This window comes from Myotis nattereri (assembly GCF_964212035.1).
Source record: "Myotis nattereri genome assembly, chromosome: 1".
Taxonomy (NCBI): domain Eukaryota; kingdom Metazoa; phylum Chordata; class Mammalia; order Chiroptera; family Vespertilionidae; genus Myotis; species Myotis nattereri.
In genome coordinates, this window is record NC_138075.1 from 72,449,287 (window position 1) to 72,469,213 (window position 19,927).

At 36.2% G+C, this 19,927-nt stretch overlaps 1 protein-coding gene across 3 annotated transcripts in view; it reads left to right on the forward strand.

Annotated features, from left to right (window-relative positions):
- The window catches only part of DPH6 (diphthamine biosynthesis 6), a gene marked incomplete at its 3' end in the record, with an annotated part of 188,884 nt that overhangs the window by 96,658 nt on the left and 72,299 nt on the right, over positions 1-19,927 (forward strand). For all 3 annotated transcript variants that reach the window (XM_081107976.1, XM_081107977.1, XM_081107978.1), the window contains exons 4-5: positions 4,880-4,953; positions 9,708-9,826. In XM_081107976.1, coding sequence (XP_080964102.1) covers positions 4,880-4,953; positions 9,708-9,826 — 193 coding nt within the window. The remainder of the gene's footprint in view (positions 1-4,879; positions 4,954-9,707; positions 9,827-19,927) is intronic.

Sequence of the window (19,927 nt, forward strand, 5' to 3'; positions counted from 1 at the left end):
TTTTTTTAATGTAAATTTTTAGAAATTTCCTGTTGTATATTCTTTTTTTTAAATATATTTTATTGATTTTTTTACAGAGAGGAAAGGAGAGAGATAGAGAGTTAGGAACATCAATGAGAGAGAAACATCCATCAGCTGCCTCCTGCACGCCCCCTACTGGGAATGTGCCCACAGCCAAGGTACATGCCCTTGACCGGAGTTGAACCTGGGACCCTTGAGTCCACAGGCCTATGCTCTATCCACTGAGCCAAACCGGTTAGGGCCCTGTTGTATATTCTTGGTAAAAAACAAAAATCAAGAAAAACAAGGTTATGTAAAGTAAAAAGTATAAGTTCCTTTCCGTTTCTCATTCTTCACTCAGTCCAGCTTTGTAAGGCAAGTCGTTACTTAGTGCACCATGCATTATTTCAGGAAGAAGAGTTGGTCTTTCTTTCCCTAAGAAAGAAAAAGTTAATGAGAACTGAATTCCTCGCATTGTCTTTAAAAGGCCAAAGGTTTGGCTTTATTTATACATGTTTAGCATGTGCATACATGTGCCTGCCTATCAACATTACCAGTTTTAAATAAATCAGCTGTTTTCTACCGAATGCGTCCCAATCTCAATAGAGAAACTTATAGATTGCTGAGATTCTTCCACATTAACAATTAAAATGTATTCTAAGAAGTATAGTTGACTATCGGTATTCAGCCCTTGGATTCTTAAGCAGAGTGGTGATATATTGGCTCTTTCTGAATAAATCCTTGGTATAACTATCATTTTGCATATAAGTAGGTGTAGAAGTAGTGGTAATAATGAAGCTGTGTTTGTGCCAATTTGTGAGTATGTGTTTACTTTTGCAAGTACCTTCTCTATTGTTAGGTTTGGCCACATAAGTCAGATAGCTGCTGGGCCTACCGTCTTATCAGACTTGCAGGTGTGTTTTACATTAACAGAGATTGGGGATGCAGTTAATTTTATGTAAATTGTACCTCAGTAGAGCTTTTTTTTTATTTTTTAACAACTCCCACAGGGAGAGGTTCTCGATTGCCTTCAGGTTGCAGGGCACGTTTCAGAATAGTTTGACCTCAACTTTTCTAGACTTTGTCTCTTCCACTTCTGATATGTGCTTTTCAACTACCCTAACCTGCTGACCATCGCTGTGTGCTAAGCCCCATATTTTGTTGCTTGGGCGAATATTCTTCACTCTTACTGAACTGTATTAGGGTTCTCTAGAGAAACAGATGGATTGGACATAGAAAATATATTAAAGGAGAGTTATTATAAAGGATTGACACCTCTGATTACAGAGACTGTATCCCATGATCAGCCATGTGCAAGCTGACCTGAAGGCAAGAATACTGATGGTGTAGTTCCAAACCCAAAAGACTGAGAAACAGGGGAGCCAGTAAAGGAAATCCCAGTCCAAGTCCAAGTGCCCAGGAACCAGGATTGCCAGTGTCAGAGGTCAAGAGAAGATGGGTTTTCCAGCTCAAGCAGAGAGCATATTTGCCCTTCTTCTGCCTTTTTGTTCTATTCAGGCCTCAACCATTTGGATGACAATCCCCCACACTGATTAGAGCTATCTTTTTTAAAAATATTTTTATTCATTTCATAGAGGAAGGGAGAGGGAGAGGGAGAGAGAAGCATTAATGAGGAGAATCATTGATTGGCTGCCCCTGCATGCCTCACACTGCAGATCGATCCCACAACCCAGGCATGTACCCTTGGCCAGAATCGAATCTGGAACCCTTTAGTCTGTAGGCTGACACACTATCCACTGAGCCAAACCAGCTAGGGCTGATTAGGGCTATCTTTACTCCGTTTACCAATTTATATCCTAATCTATGCCACAAAACATTCTCACAGAATAATATTTCACTAGATATCTGGGCATCACTTAGCCAGTCCTGTTGATCTGTAAAATTAACCATCACAGTTTAGTAGGCTGGTGTTGAGAAGTGATCATGAGCAAGCCTATCAAGTTAGGCCTTTAATCCATAATGCTAGTGGTGGTGTTGCTCAGTAGTAGTTAGAAGTAGAAGTAGTTGTAATAATGAAGGTTTTGGTAGTGATAGAAGAAAATATTTACTGATTGCATACTAGGTACTGGACACTTATTTATCTGAATTATTTTACTCTGTCATCACAATAACCCTAGAAAAAGGGAACTATTATTATCCTCACTTTATGGATAAGGAAAATGAAACACACAGAAATTACATAACTTATTACATAACTTATTACATAACTTATTCAAAATCACAGAACTTATAAGTGGTAGGATTGGATTTCTAATAGGTTGTAGTAACCATTATTGGTGAACAACTCATTAGTTAAATCTATATTTAAAGGGTGGGCTCCTCTGCAAACTCTTGGCTGCCCTAACATCAGCTCTGCCTTGCACAATGGTTATTAAGTATCTGCAGATCAAGATTAGACAGGTAGAGTATAAGGCTCACAACATTTGATATTAACTAGTTTTTCTAAGTTATTTTGTACATTTTTCAGTACCAAAACCAAACGAGAGTATTAGCTTTATCCCTGTTTCTTGCAGTGTCCCACAGGGAAGAGGACTAGTCTATCTAAGGGATAAACAATTGGACACATTTTGGTTTTTCCTCATTGAGAATTTTAACCCTCTTTTGTATTATTGCTACTATATATATATATATATATATATATATATATATATATATATATAATTATATTTTACTGATTTTTTACAGAGAGGAAGGGAGAGGGATAGAGAGTTAGAAACATCAATGAGAGAGAAACTTTGATCAGCTGCCTCCTGCACACCTCCTACTGGGGATGTGCCCACAATCAAGGTACATGCCCTTGACCAGAATCAAACCTGGGACCTTTCAGTCTGCAGGCCAACGCTCTATCCACTGAACCAAACCAGTTAGGGCTGCTACAATATTTTTTAAACATATTTATTTTTAGTTGCTTTATTTAACTTTCAGGTCAGATTTCTTTATACTATTATTTTTCAAAGATGTTCACAGTAAAAAAATAATGATCTCTGTTTAGACCTACTTTTGAAGAACAGTCAGAATTCAGCTGGGTATATGATTCTAGAGCTGATTTGTTAGGTATTATCAAATAGAAAATAAAAGAGATGGAAGTGGAAGAGGATTTCAGAGAATGCATGTAAACTAAGAAGAATTAAATAATTATTATTTTAGTGTTGCAGTGAGCATTAAATGAGAACCATAGAATGTTAGCACATTTTAAATGGATAATAAATGCCAATTATTATTTTAAAAGTGACGTGGCTTAGTTAAAAACACAGTGGCTCTTATCTATGTTTCCATGATCTATAGAGATACACACACACACACACACACACACACACACACTACTTAGTACTTTATATTTTTTGTGGCAGAACTGAAATTTAGATCTCTCAATAGCACTGTTCACTACTCTGTGATCTATGCCATATTTGCATTTAATGAGGAGCATTATGCCTTGAATTTTTCTAATGAATACAATGACTTTTATAAAAAGAAAATGGCTAGGAAGGTTAGAGAAAAGTTATAAGCAAATGTTCTCACAAAGTTGCTGAAATAGGAAAGTAAAGGAAATAGCTCTTTCCCTGGACACTTTATCTAATAGAATCATTTTATTTTGGGGAGGATTGACAGATATTTCTCAATCATTTTGGAGGGGAAATTTTAAGTTGACTTTATCTCCAAAAACATGAGAGATTCCTGTTTTGCATTTTTGTTTATTTATTATAGCACCCTTTTAGGACACACTGGGTTGTTTCAGTATGTCTTGAAATATTACATTTGTTTTTATGTGAAACACTATTATATTTCTTTGTAGGTTTCCCAAGTTTGGAAAGACGAGAGTATTAATAATGAAGTCATGTCTCTGAAGTAGTTTCTTCTGTACCTCATATGCTAGGATGGATTTTATTTTATGCCTATTCAGAGAATTTCTATTTAGTTTGTTATTAGTAATTACCCCCCAGTCACTTTCTTCAAATCTATTTTCTAGATAATAGTTCCCTATTTTATACCTGTATTGTGTATTATTCTTCCCTAAGTGTATTGTGTTATACTTTTTTTACATTAAATCTCATCTTAGACCTGTCCTTCCAAATTCCCAAGTTGTCCATATCCATCCATGTACTTGATTGATCTTCCTTTCTTTTCGGTTTCATCCATCCTAGGTTTGTATCATCTGCAAACTTGATCATATTAGAATTTACATTCTCCTCCAGGTCATTAATGAGCATGTTGGATAGACTAGTCCTCTTCCCTGGGGGTCGCTGCTGGATATACTACTGAATATCCTTAGTTGTAACTCTGTTGGTCATAATTCATTGCTTCCTTCCCATCATATATTTTTTTTTATCCACTGTTCTATTCTGTTCTCTAGGCAATGGCTGTACCACCTCTGCTTCCCGGGTGCTACTCTCTTTTGTCAATCATCTTTTTCTAAGATACAGATACAAATCATTGTGTTCCCTCATCTACTTATGCCATTGTTTGTTTGTTTTTAAAGAAAATCTGGGAAAATACTGTCCTTAAATAGAAATTTCTCAAAAAAATTTCCATCAAACATCAGTGAGTCTTTACAAGTATGTTAAGTGAGAAAACATTTTGGAAGTTTTTTGCATATTAAAGCTGCCTTAGTCTTTACCTTTTCCATGGACAATGGCGTGTAGTTATTTGGATTTTAAGTAAAAAGAATAATTAATTTCTCCCCAGCTGAGAGGATAACTTAAATGTATGCATTTTTTTTCCTTAATGTGGATTGCATTTTCAGTAAATTATTCTCCTTCAAGGTGGTTTTCCAAACGAGACACACTTCATTTATAATTTTCAGATCATGATGAAGAATCACATGTTTATTTTTCATGTTATATTTTTTCTTTATTTTCAGGAAAAAGAAGAAGTGGAAGGGATATCAGTAGGCGCTATTCTTTCTGACTATCAGCGTGTTCGAGTAGAAAATGTGTAAGAGAACATTAGTTATCCTGTATTTATATATGCATTTATTTTAAGAATGTGAGTAAATAAAACATATAATTGTATCCAGATAATAAATAAATATGATATCCTATATGCCCATGGAACTATCTGTTTACCTGAGTAACAAAAGTTGCACTTTTATTTTTGTTCTATTCTTATATTACACGTGGATAAAACTCTTACTTACCATAAGGAAAAAAATACATTATTTATAATAAAAAATTGAGGCAAAGCTTTTTAAAGTAAAAAGTATTATTTTTAATTTTTTCTCATTTAAATCAGTACACTCTTTTAATCTCTTTTAACTCCTTATCATTTGTAATAAAAATCAGGAGCTTATAGAGGAATGCAGTAATATCTTAAAGACAAAAAAAAAAAAAAAAAAGAAGCTTATTAAGGACTCTGCCCTTCTTTGGTGCTTAGGATTCAGTTCTTGGCCAAAAGTATTCATGATTGAAATACTTCTATATAAAGTCATTCAACTCTCAAGGAGTTTTCAGGTTGTTTTTCCCCACTCCTTCCCACTCCTAAGGAGTGTAGCACTAGTAAATCACTGTCTGTATGTATAAATACCAAAACAGTTCATTTCATTAATCTATTAAAAAAACATATAAGGTCAAATGATAATATGGATTATTTAATGTTTGGAAAAAATAATACAAATGAATTCATTTTTTCATTTTTAATTTATTTGAATAATCAAAATATCATATAGAGGCTTTATATGTAATTATATTAGCAAAAAAAGAAAATGTGGACTTTAGTATCTTGGGCAAAACTTAGCCTCTAAATAAATAATTTTGACACTCACAGGGTAAATAGAAATAAGATAAAGAATGTATATATGTAATGGTTTCGTATTCTTGACAAAGAAATCTTTATATTGACTCTCATTAAAAACTTGTATATTAATGGACTTGAACACTTAAGTCTAAATTTTTATTTTATTTGTTTCCTCTAATTCCACAATGAATTTAAGTCAGTTAAAAATACAGATTTTAAAAAGTAAATGATAGGACTGCAAGGCAAAGCATAGTTAAAGGTGTAATTTGGAACTTTTCCTTACCTTCTGCCTGCTTACGTTTAAGAACTGATTTATAGATAGAGCTGAATTCTATATCCCTTAAGCCATACATAGAAATAATATTATTCTCTGCAGCAGAGGACCTAAAAATACACCTCTCCCAAGAAGACATACAAGCAGTCAATAGATATATGAAAAGATGTTCAACCTCACTGGCAATCAGGGAAATGCAAATCAAAACTACAATGAGATACCACCTTATACCTATCAGAGTGGCCATTATCAACAGGACAAGCAATAACAAGTGTTGGAGAGGTTGCAGAAAAAAGGGAACCCTCATTCACTGCTGGTGGGAATGCAGATTGGTACAACCACTATGGAAAGCAGTCTGGCAATTCCTCAAAAAATTAAGAATAGAGCTACCATATGGCCCACCAATTTCACTTCTCGGTATATACCCGAAAAACGCGAAATCATTTATATGTAAAGACATATGCTTCTCAATGTTCATTGAGTATTATTCATGGTGGTCAAAACATGGAAATATCCAAAGTGTCTTGCGATAGAGGACTGGATAAAGAGGATGTGGTACATATACACAATGGAATATTACTCAGCCATAAGAAAGGATGAAATAGCATCATTTACAGCAACATGGATGGACCTTGAGAACATTATGCCAAGTGAAATAAGTCAGACAGAAAAAGCTAATAACCATACAATTTCACTCATATGTGGGATATAAAACTGAAACTTAGGAACACAAACAGCAGTGTGGTGGTTGCCGGGGGTTGGGGGGAGAAGAGAGTCCTCCTATGGGGTGACAGAAGACTTGACTTTGGGTGGTGGACACATGGTGCTATATATAGATTTTGTAACTTAGAAATCCACACGTGAAACCTATATGTTCATGTTGACCCATGTCACCCCAATAAAATTTAATTCAAAAAAAAGAAAGAATATTACTCTCTGCAGTTTTTAGGTCACCCTCTCTGAGAATTATTTAGTTTGCAAATCTGTGTTTTTCTTAATATATTTTTATTGATTTCAGAGAGGGAGAGAAAGAGAGAGATAGAAACATCAATGATGAGAGAGAACCATTGATCGGCTGCCTCCTGCACACCCCCCACTGAGGATCAAGCTCGCAACCCCAGCATGTGCCCTTGACCGGAATCGAACTGGAACCCTTCAGTCCGCAGGCCGACACTCTATCCACTGAGCCAAAACAAAAATCTTTGTTTTTTAATAAGTTCAAACCCACGTGTTTTAATGGGTAACCAAACTGTAGATAGTGCTGACATCTATTGATGAAAGTCAAAAAGCTCAATGAAAATGTGCTAATGATTAGGGGGCTCTATGGAAGAAGGGCCCATAGTATTCTAATGGATAGAGGAAATATTTTTCTCAAAATGCAGTCTCAGGTACACTTAAACACATGATTAAAATGCCCAGACTTTATAATATGAAGCATATCTGCAATAATTTTATTCTTGAAATTTTTAAAGCATTGGTCTACAAACCCAGTTTTGAATTAGCCTATTGGGAATTAGTCTATCTTCAGTTTGTAGTTTGTGTTGTATCATTATATTTTCAAGATATAATGCATTTAAAAGATGTCACTAGCTCAAATGCAACAGCGATTTACAGAGGAAATGTATTTGAGGCATGATATTTTGAACTGTTAAAAAATTTAACTAGGTAAAGAATTTTGACATAAGTCTACAAATAGTCAACAGATTATGAATATCAAAGCAATAGTCAAGAATTTTGCAAAAAGGACAGAAAGGAATGAATTTTTTTCAATTAAAAAAATCTCAGCTAAAAATGGTAGAGACTAGTTTGACTATTAGGCATTGAATATTGGTGAGGACACCAAGAATGTAATGCTTGTGTTACATCATTAGTTTCAGTTTCATCGTTTTTTTATTAACTGCCTCAGCATAGATAGTGCTGTATGCTCTGGGACATTTTACAAAGGAAAATTATATAAAACAGTCTCTACAGTAAGGAAGATAGTTTTTTTTCTTTGAAAGTCAGGGTTTATGTACATGAAAAAAGTAGTGATATATTTTTTTTAAATATACTTTTATTGATTTCAGAGAAGAAGGGAGAGAGATAGAGAAATAGTAACATCAATGATGAGAGAGAATCACTGACCGGTTGCCTCCTGTACGCCCCTCACTGGGGACTGAGCCTGCAACCGGAATCGAACCTGGGACCCTTCAGTTCGCAGGCTGATGCGCTACCCAGTGAGCCAAACCAGCTGGGGCAAAAGTAGCGATATTTTTAAGGCCATGGATGAGTAAATGACCAAACATGTGGTACATTTACTAAGTTTGGAATTTTTGGAGAAAAGGATCAGTGTGGGCTAGCGTAGTCAGCCAGGTAATCTTACAGACATTAGAGATGGTGGGTTTTAGAGCTAAATTTCTTGTTTGAAATCTAATCTCAGCCACTTATTGTGTGACATGGGCAAGTTGCTTGGCTTTGACTACCATTTTTTGAATATCTATTTTATCTGAGCATTGTACTACATTCATTATATTACTTTTAATCAATCATAGTCCTTGAGAAAATGATATTTACACAAATGTATGAAGCAAGAGAAGGTAGGGAGCCTAGTTAGTATTAGGCAAGAGTGAGCAGGGTAGGGGTGGCAACTGGAGTGAGGGGAGAGTAGTAGGAAATAAGGTGTGAAAGGTAACCAGGCTGAGGTCCATGTAGGTCAGTGCAATAACTTTTACTGAGTGATGAAGAGGGTTTTGAGCAGAGGCATCTCATGATCCATTTATGTTTTAAAAGGATCACACTGGCTGCTGTATGGGAAACTGATTTTAAGTGGGCAAGGACAGAAACAGAGAATGAGGTTTGAAGGAATTAACATGAGATATAATGGTGCCCCAGACCGGGTCATAGTAGTGGTAATGGTGAGAAGTGATCATATTCTGCATTGTGGTAGACCGCATGAGGAATGTGAAGAAAGGACTAAAGGATGACTACACTTTCTAATCTTTTAATTGTATTAAGAACTTTGAAAGAAAATGTCTTTGTTCCTATTTATGAACTAGGAAACTAAAGACTTATAGCTTAGTTTGACTTGCTGAAGTCACATAGTTGGTGAGTGCAGAAGTAGGTTTCAAACCCAGATTTGTCCTGACACCAAAACCCATATTCATTTTACTGCACCATAATTTAAAATATGTAGTACAGTACTTCAATATATTACACAATTTGTTCTGTTTATTTTCTTTTCACAGAGTCAAATTCTTTTTAAAAATTTCAGTTAGTAGATAAAAATAGTTCATGTAACCATAGGTATTGTAAATTTAATCAACATGATTATTTTATTAGGCTAAATTTATTTGCCTACTTTGCATATGCTTTACAATTTTGATACCCAAGAAGTTCTAAAAACAAAGATAATTATCCATTGACATTGGAAGCTTTTTGCATAGATTATTAAACTTACAGAGAGCCTTACTAAAATGAATACTTCTAATCTGCCTGGAGATTTTATTTTTATCTGTTTATGCATAGCATATGGAAATTAAATAATATTTTTGTTGTATATATAAACTCTATTATACAAAAAATGTTTTTAAAAACCTTTTATATACTAAAATCCTTGAGAGATGCATTATGTTTAAAATCAAAGTAATGAATATAAGTATGGAACATTAAGATATCATCTGATTTTTTATTTTTTATTTTATAGGTGTAAAAGGCTTAATCTTCAGCCTTTAGCTTACCTTTGGCAGAGAAACCAGGAAGATTTGCTCCGAGAGATGATAGCATCTAACATTCAGGCGATCATCATCAAAGTAGCAGCTTTGGGTATGTAGCCAGACTCAAAAGGGAGCTCTGTCTGTTACCGCACATATGATGAGTTCACTAATAAGCAGTTACAGCAAACAAGGAAGAATGATTTAGAATATAGAAATGAGGAGTCACAGAAGTTGAGTGAGGGTAACTTTTAAAATGGGCTTTTGACCATTTACCAAAGTAATTACTAGTGAGCCTCATCATTTTATTTTTAAATATATAACTGTCTCTAAAACTGGTATTGCATATGGACTTTTAAGTTCTTTCTGTAGGATTTGGAATTCAGGTTCATAGGGTACAGGAAATACAAGTTGAATTTTTAACCTTTCAAAAACTATATTTGGCACAACACATGATATTTTCCTTGTATTTTGTTAACATTTTAATAATGTTAAAGTAGAATTATTGGCTTTGTTTGTGATATCAGAAATAAGCAGAGTAGTGGGTTTTTGTTGGGGTTGGTAAGAAAATGATATTTGAGAAGATGTCATTTGATCAGTTACCATAGACACAATGTAGTAGGCAGGTGGTAATCTGATTCAAATATGGCCATTACACATGAACACATTAATTTGTTTTGCATTTTTATAATTATATTCATTTTCAAGAAACCATAGGGTTTGAGCCCAATACATTTATTTCATGAACCTATTACAGGAAATGCCCTGGAGCCTCGGGCTTCTCAAAGTCTAAATCATTTGAGAGCGTTTACTTTTGTGATCTCTGAAATAACGAGGTCTCAAGCTGTGGAATATTTACAAATAAATTCACATTTTAAACAGCATTAAAAGAAAGATCCCATAATATTTCTCCTTGGTAAATACCGAGCTACTCTTTTCTTGTTAAAGTCAAGGTCTCGTCTTTAGTAGAAAGCCTTATTTAGAGAATCTGCAGTTGATAAAAAGAGAAAGATTGAAGTGTGTTGTGTTCTTATTTTTGAGAAAATGTTGCTGAGCAACTCTTATGATTGGAGTTTTCACTATAGGTATATCTGTAATATAATTTTCTATACGAATCTATATAGAGTATGGTCTCTCTCTTGGATTTTTCTAATATTGCCTACTTCTGTAATGATTTTTATGTGACATCTCACTGGACAGTACACACTCAATCCCTTTTCCTACTAGAGAATGGATAGGATTAGAACCCACAGAGAACCTGCCTCATTAGAAAGACAGAGCTAAAGAATATGACCTTGCTACTTTGATTATAGCTTGTAACTGATACTGTATGTCTTTTTAGTTGTGTGTGTGGATGTGTGTGTACCTCTAAGTAGGGGTCAGAGGTGTTAATAAATTGTATTAAACATTAGGGTAAAGTATAAAACTGAGCTAATGTTTTCTTGGCCTCTCAATGACAAAAGTATAGATTTAAATGTTTCCTGTTAATCCTCACCTGAGGATATTTTTCCATTGATTTTTAGAAAGGGTGGAAGGAAGGGAGAAAGACAGAAGGAAACATAGATGTGTGAGAGACACCATTGATTGGTCACCTCCCACACGCGCCCTGACCAGGGCCTGGGATCAAGCCTGCAACCGAGGTACTTTGACCAGAATCAAACCTGTGCCCTTTGACCGGAATCAAAACTGGGACCCTTCAGTCCATGGGCTGATGCTCTGTTCACTGAGCCAACCTGGCTAGGGCATAGATTTAATTTTAACACTTACAGCACATAGTTTCTATTGCTTACCTATAGGTATGCAAAGATCAAAGTTATTCTGAAGAACAGTATTAAACGTTTGTTGAATGGTACATATTTTCTAAAGAGGCAGAAAAATATAAAAGATGCATTACAGGCTCCCATCTTTTTTTGGTCCTTTTAAAGTTTTCAGAAAAGGTTTAAGCCAAAAATGGGAGAGGGATTCAGCAAAGTTTTTTGGCCCTTTATATTATGGAATGGTCTTAGAAAAGGATTGATTCTACATGAATTATACAAATATATTTCTGATAATTATGTTACATAACCTTGGTGTTGGCGGGCTCAGTGAACTCTTGAAATTTTTACATAATAGCTTAATATTTTACAGGTGTCTGGTTTTTAGACTTATTTAAAGAATCATTTGAACATTGGATTTAAGAACAGTCCTGCCTTTTAGAAATATTTACTTTTAATTATATGAGTATTGAAAACATTTTTGCTATATAATGTTAAATTTTCATAGATCAAGAAAAGCTTCCATGTGTTTTCTAGTCTCTCCTCTCCCACCAAGTACTTCATTTCCCAGGGATATACACCAGAGTTGATGACTGATCACCTTCCTAGATCACATTTATTTTTGGCACATGTATATGCATGTGTAGAAATATTATTATTGTTTTATAGGTTTTCTAATACTATACGAATGGTATCTTAAGTCTGTATTGATTGGGAACTTGCCTTTTTTTACTCAACATATCTTGGAGACTTTTTTCAATGTCGATAAATATAGATCTACCTCATGTTTTATCTTTAAGTAATATTTTATTGAAGTGTAGCATAAATGCAAAAAATTGAACAAATTCTTAGTAAATAGCTAAGAATTGATGAATTTGATGAAATTTGATGCATTTCCACATAGTGAAAATAACTATGTAATCAACACCCAAATCCAGATATGTGGCATTTCTGATATCCTCCTAGTCAGTATTTGCCAAAGGTAACAGCTCTCCTGACACTTAAAGCTGTAGGTTAGTTTTTCCTGTTGTTCAATTTAATATGATTGAGCCAACCATACACAGTTGTGTCTGGCTTCTTTGGCTCAACATTATGTTTATGAGATTAATCCACATTATTGCTTTAATCCATAAAGCAATCATTTGTTTACTTCTCATTATGGTATGGAGGTCCATTGTAGGAATGTACCACAATTTAATTGTCCAATTTACCACTGATGATGTGTAGGTAGTTTCTAGTTTAGTGCTATTACAGTGGTGCACTCTGAAACATTTTGGTCAACAACGGGCCACATATGCAATGATGGGCCTAAAAGATTGTAACGGAGCTGAGAAATTCCTATGGCCTAGTGATGCATAGCCATCATAATGTAGCAAAATGCATTACTCATGTGTGTGAGATACAGGTGTAAACAAACCCACTGTGTTGCCAGTTGTATAAAAGTACAGCACATACAATGATGTACAGTACATAATTCTTGATAATTATAATAAATGACTGTTACTATATTATACTATTTATGTATTTAATATGATTTAATAATCAAAGGCTTTGATTTGGTGCTTATACCCTGAGAGGAGTAAGTGCCTTACTCCTTCCCCAAACTACAAATGGAATGTTATTATAAATGTTGTTATTTAGAGTGTACTCTTTCCATTTATTAATAAAAGTTTGTTTTTAGCAGTAGCCTTGTACATCTCATGCTCACTGCATCTCTTGATTCCAAATTTTCTATTTTGCTTGATTTAATCTGGTGTTGTTTTATATAGTAACAGGCTGTACAGGCTTGTAGCCTAGAAACAGTAGACTGTACCATGTAGCCTAAGTGTGTATAGGCTGTGCCATTTAGGTTTGTGTAATGTTTGCACAATGAAGAAATCACCTAATGATGCATTTCTCAGAACATATCCATGTCATTAAGTGGCACATGACTGTAAAAATAGTGCTATGAACACATGAGGTCATCTTGTACATTTTCTGCCCGAGATCTAGATTTCTAGTTTTCATTTTTTTTCAAAGTGCCCAGATTTCTTATATATATATATATATATATATATATATATATATATATATATATATATACATATATATATATATATATATAAAATCTGTTTAACAATTAGGACTCTATGGAAAATAATAAAATCATGGGGAATAATTATTGTCATGGATTATTAGAATTAACAATCAGGAGGCCATATCACTATTTTGGACATTGTTGAGTGTAAAGGATTATTTGGGTTGAGCAGATGAATGGTATAAGTGTTTTCTCTATGCTTCTGACCTGCAACAGTGGGCAAAGGCTTTGATTTGGTGCTTATACCCTGAGAGGAGTAAGTGCCTTACTCCTTCCCCAAACTACAAATGGAATTTTTAAAAATAAGAATAAGAATGATCCAAGTGCAAGTAACCCTATACAGAGGGAGACATAATTTAATGTTGCTGGCACAAATGATGACATGATGGGAGTAGGTCATGAGAACCTTTCTCTTGGGAAGCTGCAAGAATACTCAGGGGCAGTAACAGATCTGCTGTCTTAGTCACCGTGCATAAGGCTGTATGGTGGAAAAAGTTCTGAGCCATCTAAAAGAGAGAAGGCACAAAGGAGAGAAATAAAAAGTGGAAGGAGAGCAGATAACTGGCTCAACTGGGTGAAGTTGTTTAGATGGCTTCCTAGAAAAATGGAAATAAAAAATAGGAAATTGATGGAATTGCCACTAAGGATTTACTAAAGCCTTGTTATGTTTTAGGAGATAGGAGAGGCATTCTGGAACCACCTTTTAAAACTTTTTAGCAAATTCACTATATCTGTCCTAATCTGGAGGAGTTCAGCCCAATTGTGAGGATCAGAGGGGGAATGGAAAATAAACAATGGGCTGAATTTGTTCTCTCAGTTTAGCCAAAGAATCTGAAAACAACAACAACATCAACACAAAAAACAAACAAACAAACACAAAAAAACCCACAACTTCTTAGGATTGTTAGATACTGGGCTCAATGAACAGCAATCCCTAAGGAAGTTAGGGACTGAACACCAAAAGACTCAAAGGTGAAACTTGTAGTGTATAGAGATGCTGTAGTGCAGAAAACCAAAGTAGGACTAAGGTTAAGAATTAAGGAGAGGGTGACATCAGCATCATGCAGAGTGACATGATCCCTTTGTCTCTCCCCTTCAACCTACAACTAGTGGGGCATCTATAACCCAACAAAGGTTCCTCTGCTCAACACACTAGTACGCCTGAGAAACTCACACATCTAGATCTGAAGATGAACGAATTGGAATGCATTGGGGAAGCTGAATGGGGGGAATGACAGGGATGGAGCCCATGATCCTGGTTCCTTGGCTACCATGGCTGAGAATATAGTGCCAGTGAACAAGATGGGGTCCACGACTCTGGACCCTCACCACAAACCCCAGCAAAAGAAAAGGAGGGTAGCAGTGGTCTCTAGCTCCCTCCTCTGACTGTAGCAGTGCCCTCAGCAGAGATCCAGGTAGCAGCAGCAGAGATGATGCAAGTGACTACGGCCTCCTGGCCACAGTGGTCCCAGCAGCCATAGGGAACCAGGCAGGAATGGCAGTGGTGCCCTAAGACCAGCTCCTCCCCCACCCTTCCATACCCCACCATGTCAGGGACCCCGGCAGAGATACTCTGATCAGGGACACCCAGCACTGCAACAACAGTGGCAGCAGCAAGGCACAGGCAACACCATTAAGAGAAACTAAAAGCTTGCACTATAGAGTCACCTATTGGAAGACAAAAAAAAGGTTTCTGATTACCAGCCTGCTGAATTGTTAAAATAAAACAATATCTAAATAAGAAAGGTGTCTTCTGTTTCTAGTGCCTCAGCAGATTAACCCATCCACCAAGGACCACGAACAACCATGGTAACAAGGTATCACAAAAAGAAAAGATAATTCTTCAGAAGCCAAACTCAAAGTCATAAAAGGTTGTGATCGTTTATGATAGATAATTCAAAAAGACCTGTCATAAAGAAACTCAGTAAGTTAAAAGAAAACTCAGAAAGGCAGTTCGATGAGCTCATTAAAGTTAATGAACAGGCCCTGGCCAGGTGGGCTCAGTAAGTTGTATCATCATCTCATACATCAAAAGGTTGCAGGTTTGATTCCAAGTCAGGACACATACTTAGATTGCTGTTAGGGTGTGTAGGGGAGGCAACTGATTGATGTTTGTCTCTCACATCAATGTCTCTCTCTCTCTCTCTCTCTCTCTCTCTCTCTCTCTCCCCCCCCCCTCCTCCTCCACCTCCTCCTTCTCTTTTTTCTCCTCCGTCTTCTCCCTTTCTATCTCTGGAATCAATTTAAATAATGCCATATCCTTGGGTAAGCATTGAAAAAAAAAATGAACAGAAGAGATTGAAACTATAAAAAAGAGCCAAATAAATTCTGGATCAGAATCCTATATAATAAAGAGGTACTATGCAAATTGACCATCACATCCTTGCACAAGATGGCCACTCCCATGTGGTCACAAGATGACTGGCAAGGGAGGGCAGTTGTGGGTGATCAGGACAGCAGGAGAGGGCAGTCAGGGGCGACCAGGCCTGCAGGAGAGGGAAGACAGTTGGGGGGGACCAGGCTGGCAGGGGAGAGCAGTTAGGGGTGACTGGGCTGTCAGGGGAGGGCATTTGTGGGTGATCAGGACAGCAGGAGAGGGCAGTCAGGGGCGACCAGGCCTGCAGGAGAGGGAAGGGGAGAGCAGTTATGGGTGACTGGGCTGTCAGGGGAGGGCAGTTGGGGGCAACTAGGCCTGCAGGGGAGGGAAGTTAGGGGGGGGCAGGCCAGCAGGGGAGGGCAGTTGAGGGCGACCGGGCTGGCAGGAGAGCAGTTAGGCGTCAATCAGGCTAGCAGGGGAGTGGTTAGAGGGTGATCAGGCTGGTAGGAAGAAGCGGTTATGGGCAGTCAGGCAGGCAGGCAAGCAGTTGGGAGCCAGCAGTCCTGGATTGTGAGAGGGATGTCCAAGATTGGAGAGGGTGCAGGCTGGGCTGAGGGGAACCCCCCCCCCAGTGCACAAATTTTGTACACTGGGCCTCTAGTTACTGAATAAATGAGATGACGAATGCCTTAGAAATAATTGGAAATAGAGCAGATCATATGGAAAGAGAATCTGCAAGCTCAAAGACAGATATCTAGGACTGATTCAGGTAGAAAAGGAAAACTAAAATTCTTTTTAAAATGAAAGATCTATACAAGAGTATTCTGACTCCATTAGAAAGGGCAACATAAGGATAATGGGTATCCCAGAAGGAGAAGAGGGAGAAGGAAATAGAGAGCCTATTCAAAGAAATATAGATGGGAACCTTCCAAATCTAGGGATGGAACTGGGCAAGAAGCTAACAAGACAACTAATTATCTCAACACACACACAAAAAAACCTTTCCAAGATACAATATATTAAAACTGTCAAAAGTTAATGATTTAAAAAAAAAAAGAATTCTCAAGACAGCCAGAAAAAGAATTAAAAGAGAGTAAGCTACAAAGGAAACCCCATAAGAATATTATCAGGTTTCTCAGCAGAAATTCTGTAAACCAAGGAAGAGTAGAATGATATAGTCAAAATATTGAAAGATATTAACCACCATCATGAATACGCTACTTAGTAAAGTTATCCTTCAGATATGAAGGAGAAATAAAAGCTTCCCCGAACAAAAGCTGAGGGATTTACCATCATAAAACCTGCATTATAAGAAATGTTTTAAGGTGCTCTTCTACCTGAAACAAAAAGACAAAAGCATACAAAACTTTGAGTAAAGTGACAAACAAGCAGAAAATTGCCACTCTGCTTTAGAATAGGATGCTAAACATTTAATTATAACATAAAGGTTAAAAGGTAAAAAACATTAAAAATAACTATAGCTACTTCATTTGAGTAACAAGTATACAACATAAAAAGGAATAATTTGTGACAACAAAAACATAAAAGGGGAGTATGGAAAGGACAGAACTTGAATAGGCAACTGAAGACAAGTTGCTATCAGAAGATACAGGATGACTTTATGAGACATTTTGAACAAACCTTATGATAACCACAAAACAAAATACAGAGCTGAGACACGGAACATCATACAGAGGAAATGGAGGGGAAAAAAAATCATATAAACCCATCAAACTAAAGTAGCAGATGGTCACAAGGGAAAAGAAACAATGGAGATACAGAGCAATCAGAATATGAAAGATTAAATGGCAGTAGTAAATCCCCATCAATAATCAACCTAAATGTAAATGGACTGGATTCACCAATCAAAAGGCTCAGAGTAGCTGGATGAAAAACAAAACAAAAAAGACCCAACTATATGCTTCCTTCAGTAGACTTACTAGTACCTTAGCTCCAATGACAAACAAGCTCAACGGGAAGGGATGGAAGATGATACTCCCAGCAAATAGGATCCAGAGAAAAATGGTGTAACATGCTTACATCAGACAATATAGTAAGAAGAGACATAAATGGACATATAATTATAAAGGGGATAAGCCATTAAGAATGGATTACATTTATTAATATATGTGTATTCAGCTTAGAAGCACCAAAATATGTAAACCAGTTACCAATAGAGCTAAAGGGAGAAATACTAGTAGACAGCAACATAATAATAGAAGATTTCAACACCCTACTCACAACAATGGCTAGATCATCTAGACGGAAAGTCAACAAGGAAATGTTGGCCTTCAATAACACATTAGACTATATGGACTTAATAGGTATTTTCAGAACTTTCCATTTCAAAGTGACAGGTTTCACTTTCTTAAGTATACATGGAACATTCTCAAGAATAGACTATGTTGGGACAGAAAGAAAGCCTCAATAAATTAAGAAGATTGAAATATCAAGCATCTTTTTCAACCACAGTTGTATGAAACTAGAAATTAATTACAAGAGGAAAGGTAGAAAAGTCACAAATATGTGGAGATTAAGCAACATCAAAAACTATTGCTTCAATATAGAAATAGACGAAGAAATAAAAAGATACAGAGAGATGAAAATATGACATACCAAAATCTTTGGGGTACAGCAAAAGCAGTACTAAGGGAAGTTTAGTACATCCCTAAACAAACAAGAAAAATCTCAAACAATCTAACATCACACCTGAAGGAACGAGAAATAGAAAAACAAAGCCCAATTTCAGTAGAAGGAAGGAAATAAAAAACAGTGAAATTAAATAAAGACTAAAATGACAACATTAATGAGCCCAGCTGGTGTGTACCAGTGGTTGAGTGTCAACCTATAAACCAGGAGGTAATGGTTCAATTTCTGGTCAGGGCACATGCCCAGGCTCAATTCCCAGTAGGGGGCATGCAGGAGGCAGCCAGTGAATGATTCTCTGTCAGCATTGATATATCTGTGTCTCTCTCCTCCTCTCTGAAATCAATAATATATAAAAAGAACGTTAATGAAACAGAAAGCTGATTCTTTGAACACATAAATAAAATTGACAAACTCCTAACTAGACTCATAAAGGAAAGGAGAAAAACTCAAATAAATAAAATCAGAGATAAAAGACAATTTATAAACAATACCATAGAAATGCAAAGGTTGTCCATTTGGTGGCACTATGTAAGGCTACGTGCTACCAAATGGACAACCTAGAAGAAATGCATAAATACTTATAATCATACAACCTTCTTAGACTGAATCATGAAGAAATAGAAAACCTGAAAAGAATGATCACTTGTACGGAAATAGAACAGTAATCAAAAACCTCCCCTCGAAAAACAAAAGTCCAGGACCAGATGGCTTCACTGGGGAATTCTACCAAATATTCAAAGATTTGATACCTAGCCTTCTCAAACTCATCCAAAAAATTGAAGGGAGGCAGTGCTTTCTAACTCAATGAGGCCAACATTTCTCTGTTGCCAGAACTAGACCAAGAAAACATAAAAGAAAATAACAAGGCCACTATCTCTGATGAATATTGATGTAAAAATCCTCAATAAAATATTAGCAAATCAAACACAACAATACATTAAAGGGATAATATCACTATTAAGTGGAATTGATTCTAGGGTTGCAAGGAAGGTTCAACATTTGCAAATCAATCAGCGTGCTTGAGGACATTAACAAAATGAAGGATAAAAATTATCTGATAATCTCAATGGATGCAGAAAAAGTATTTGAGAAGCTACAACCTTAATTTATGATAAAACTCTCAATAACATGGCAATAGAAAGAAAGTACTTGCACATAATAAAGGCCATATATAACAAATCCACAGCTAACATCATATTTAATGCTTAAAAACTGAAAGCTTTTCCCCTAAGATCAGGAATAAGACAAGGTTGACCATTCTCGCCATATTTATTGGACACTAGAGGCCCAATGCACAAAATTCGTGCAAGAGTAGGCCTTTGCAGCCACTGCGGCTGCCTGGATCCCTCCCTTGCAGCCACGGTGGCTGCCTCGATCTGTGGCTGCAGCCCTGGCTTCGTCTGGAAGGTCATCTGG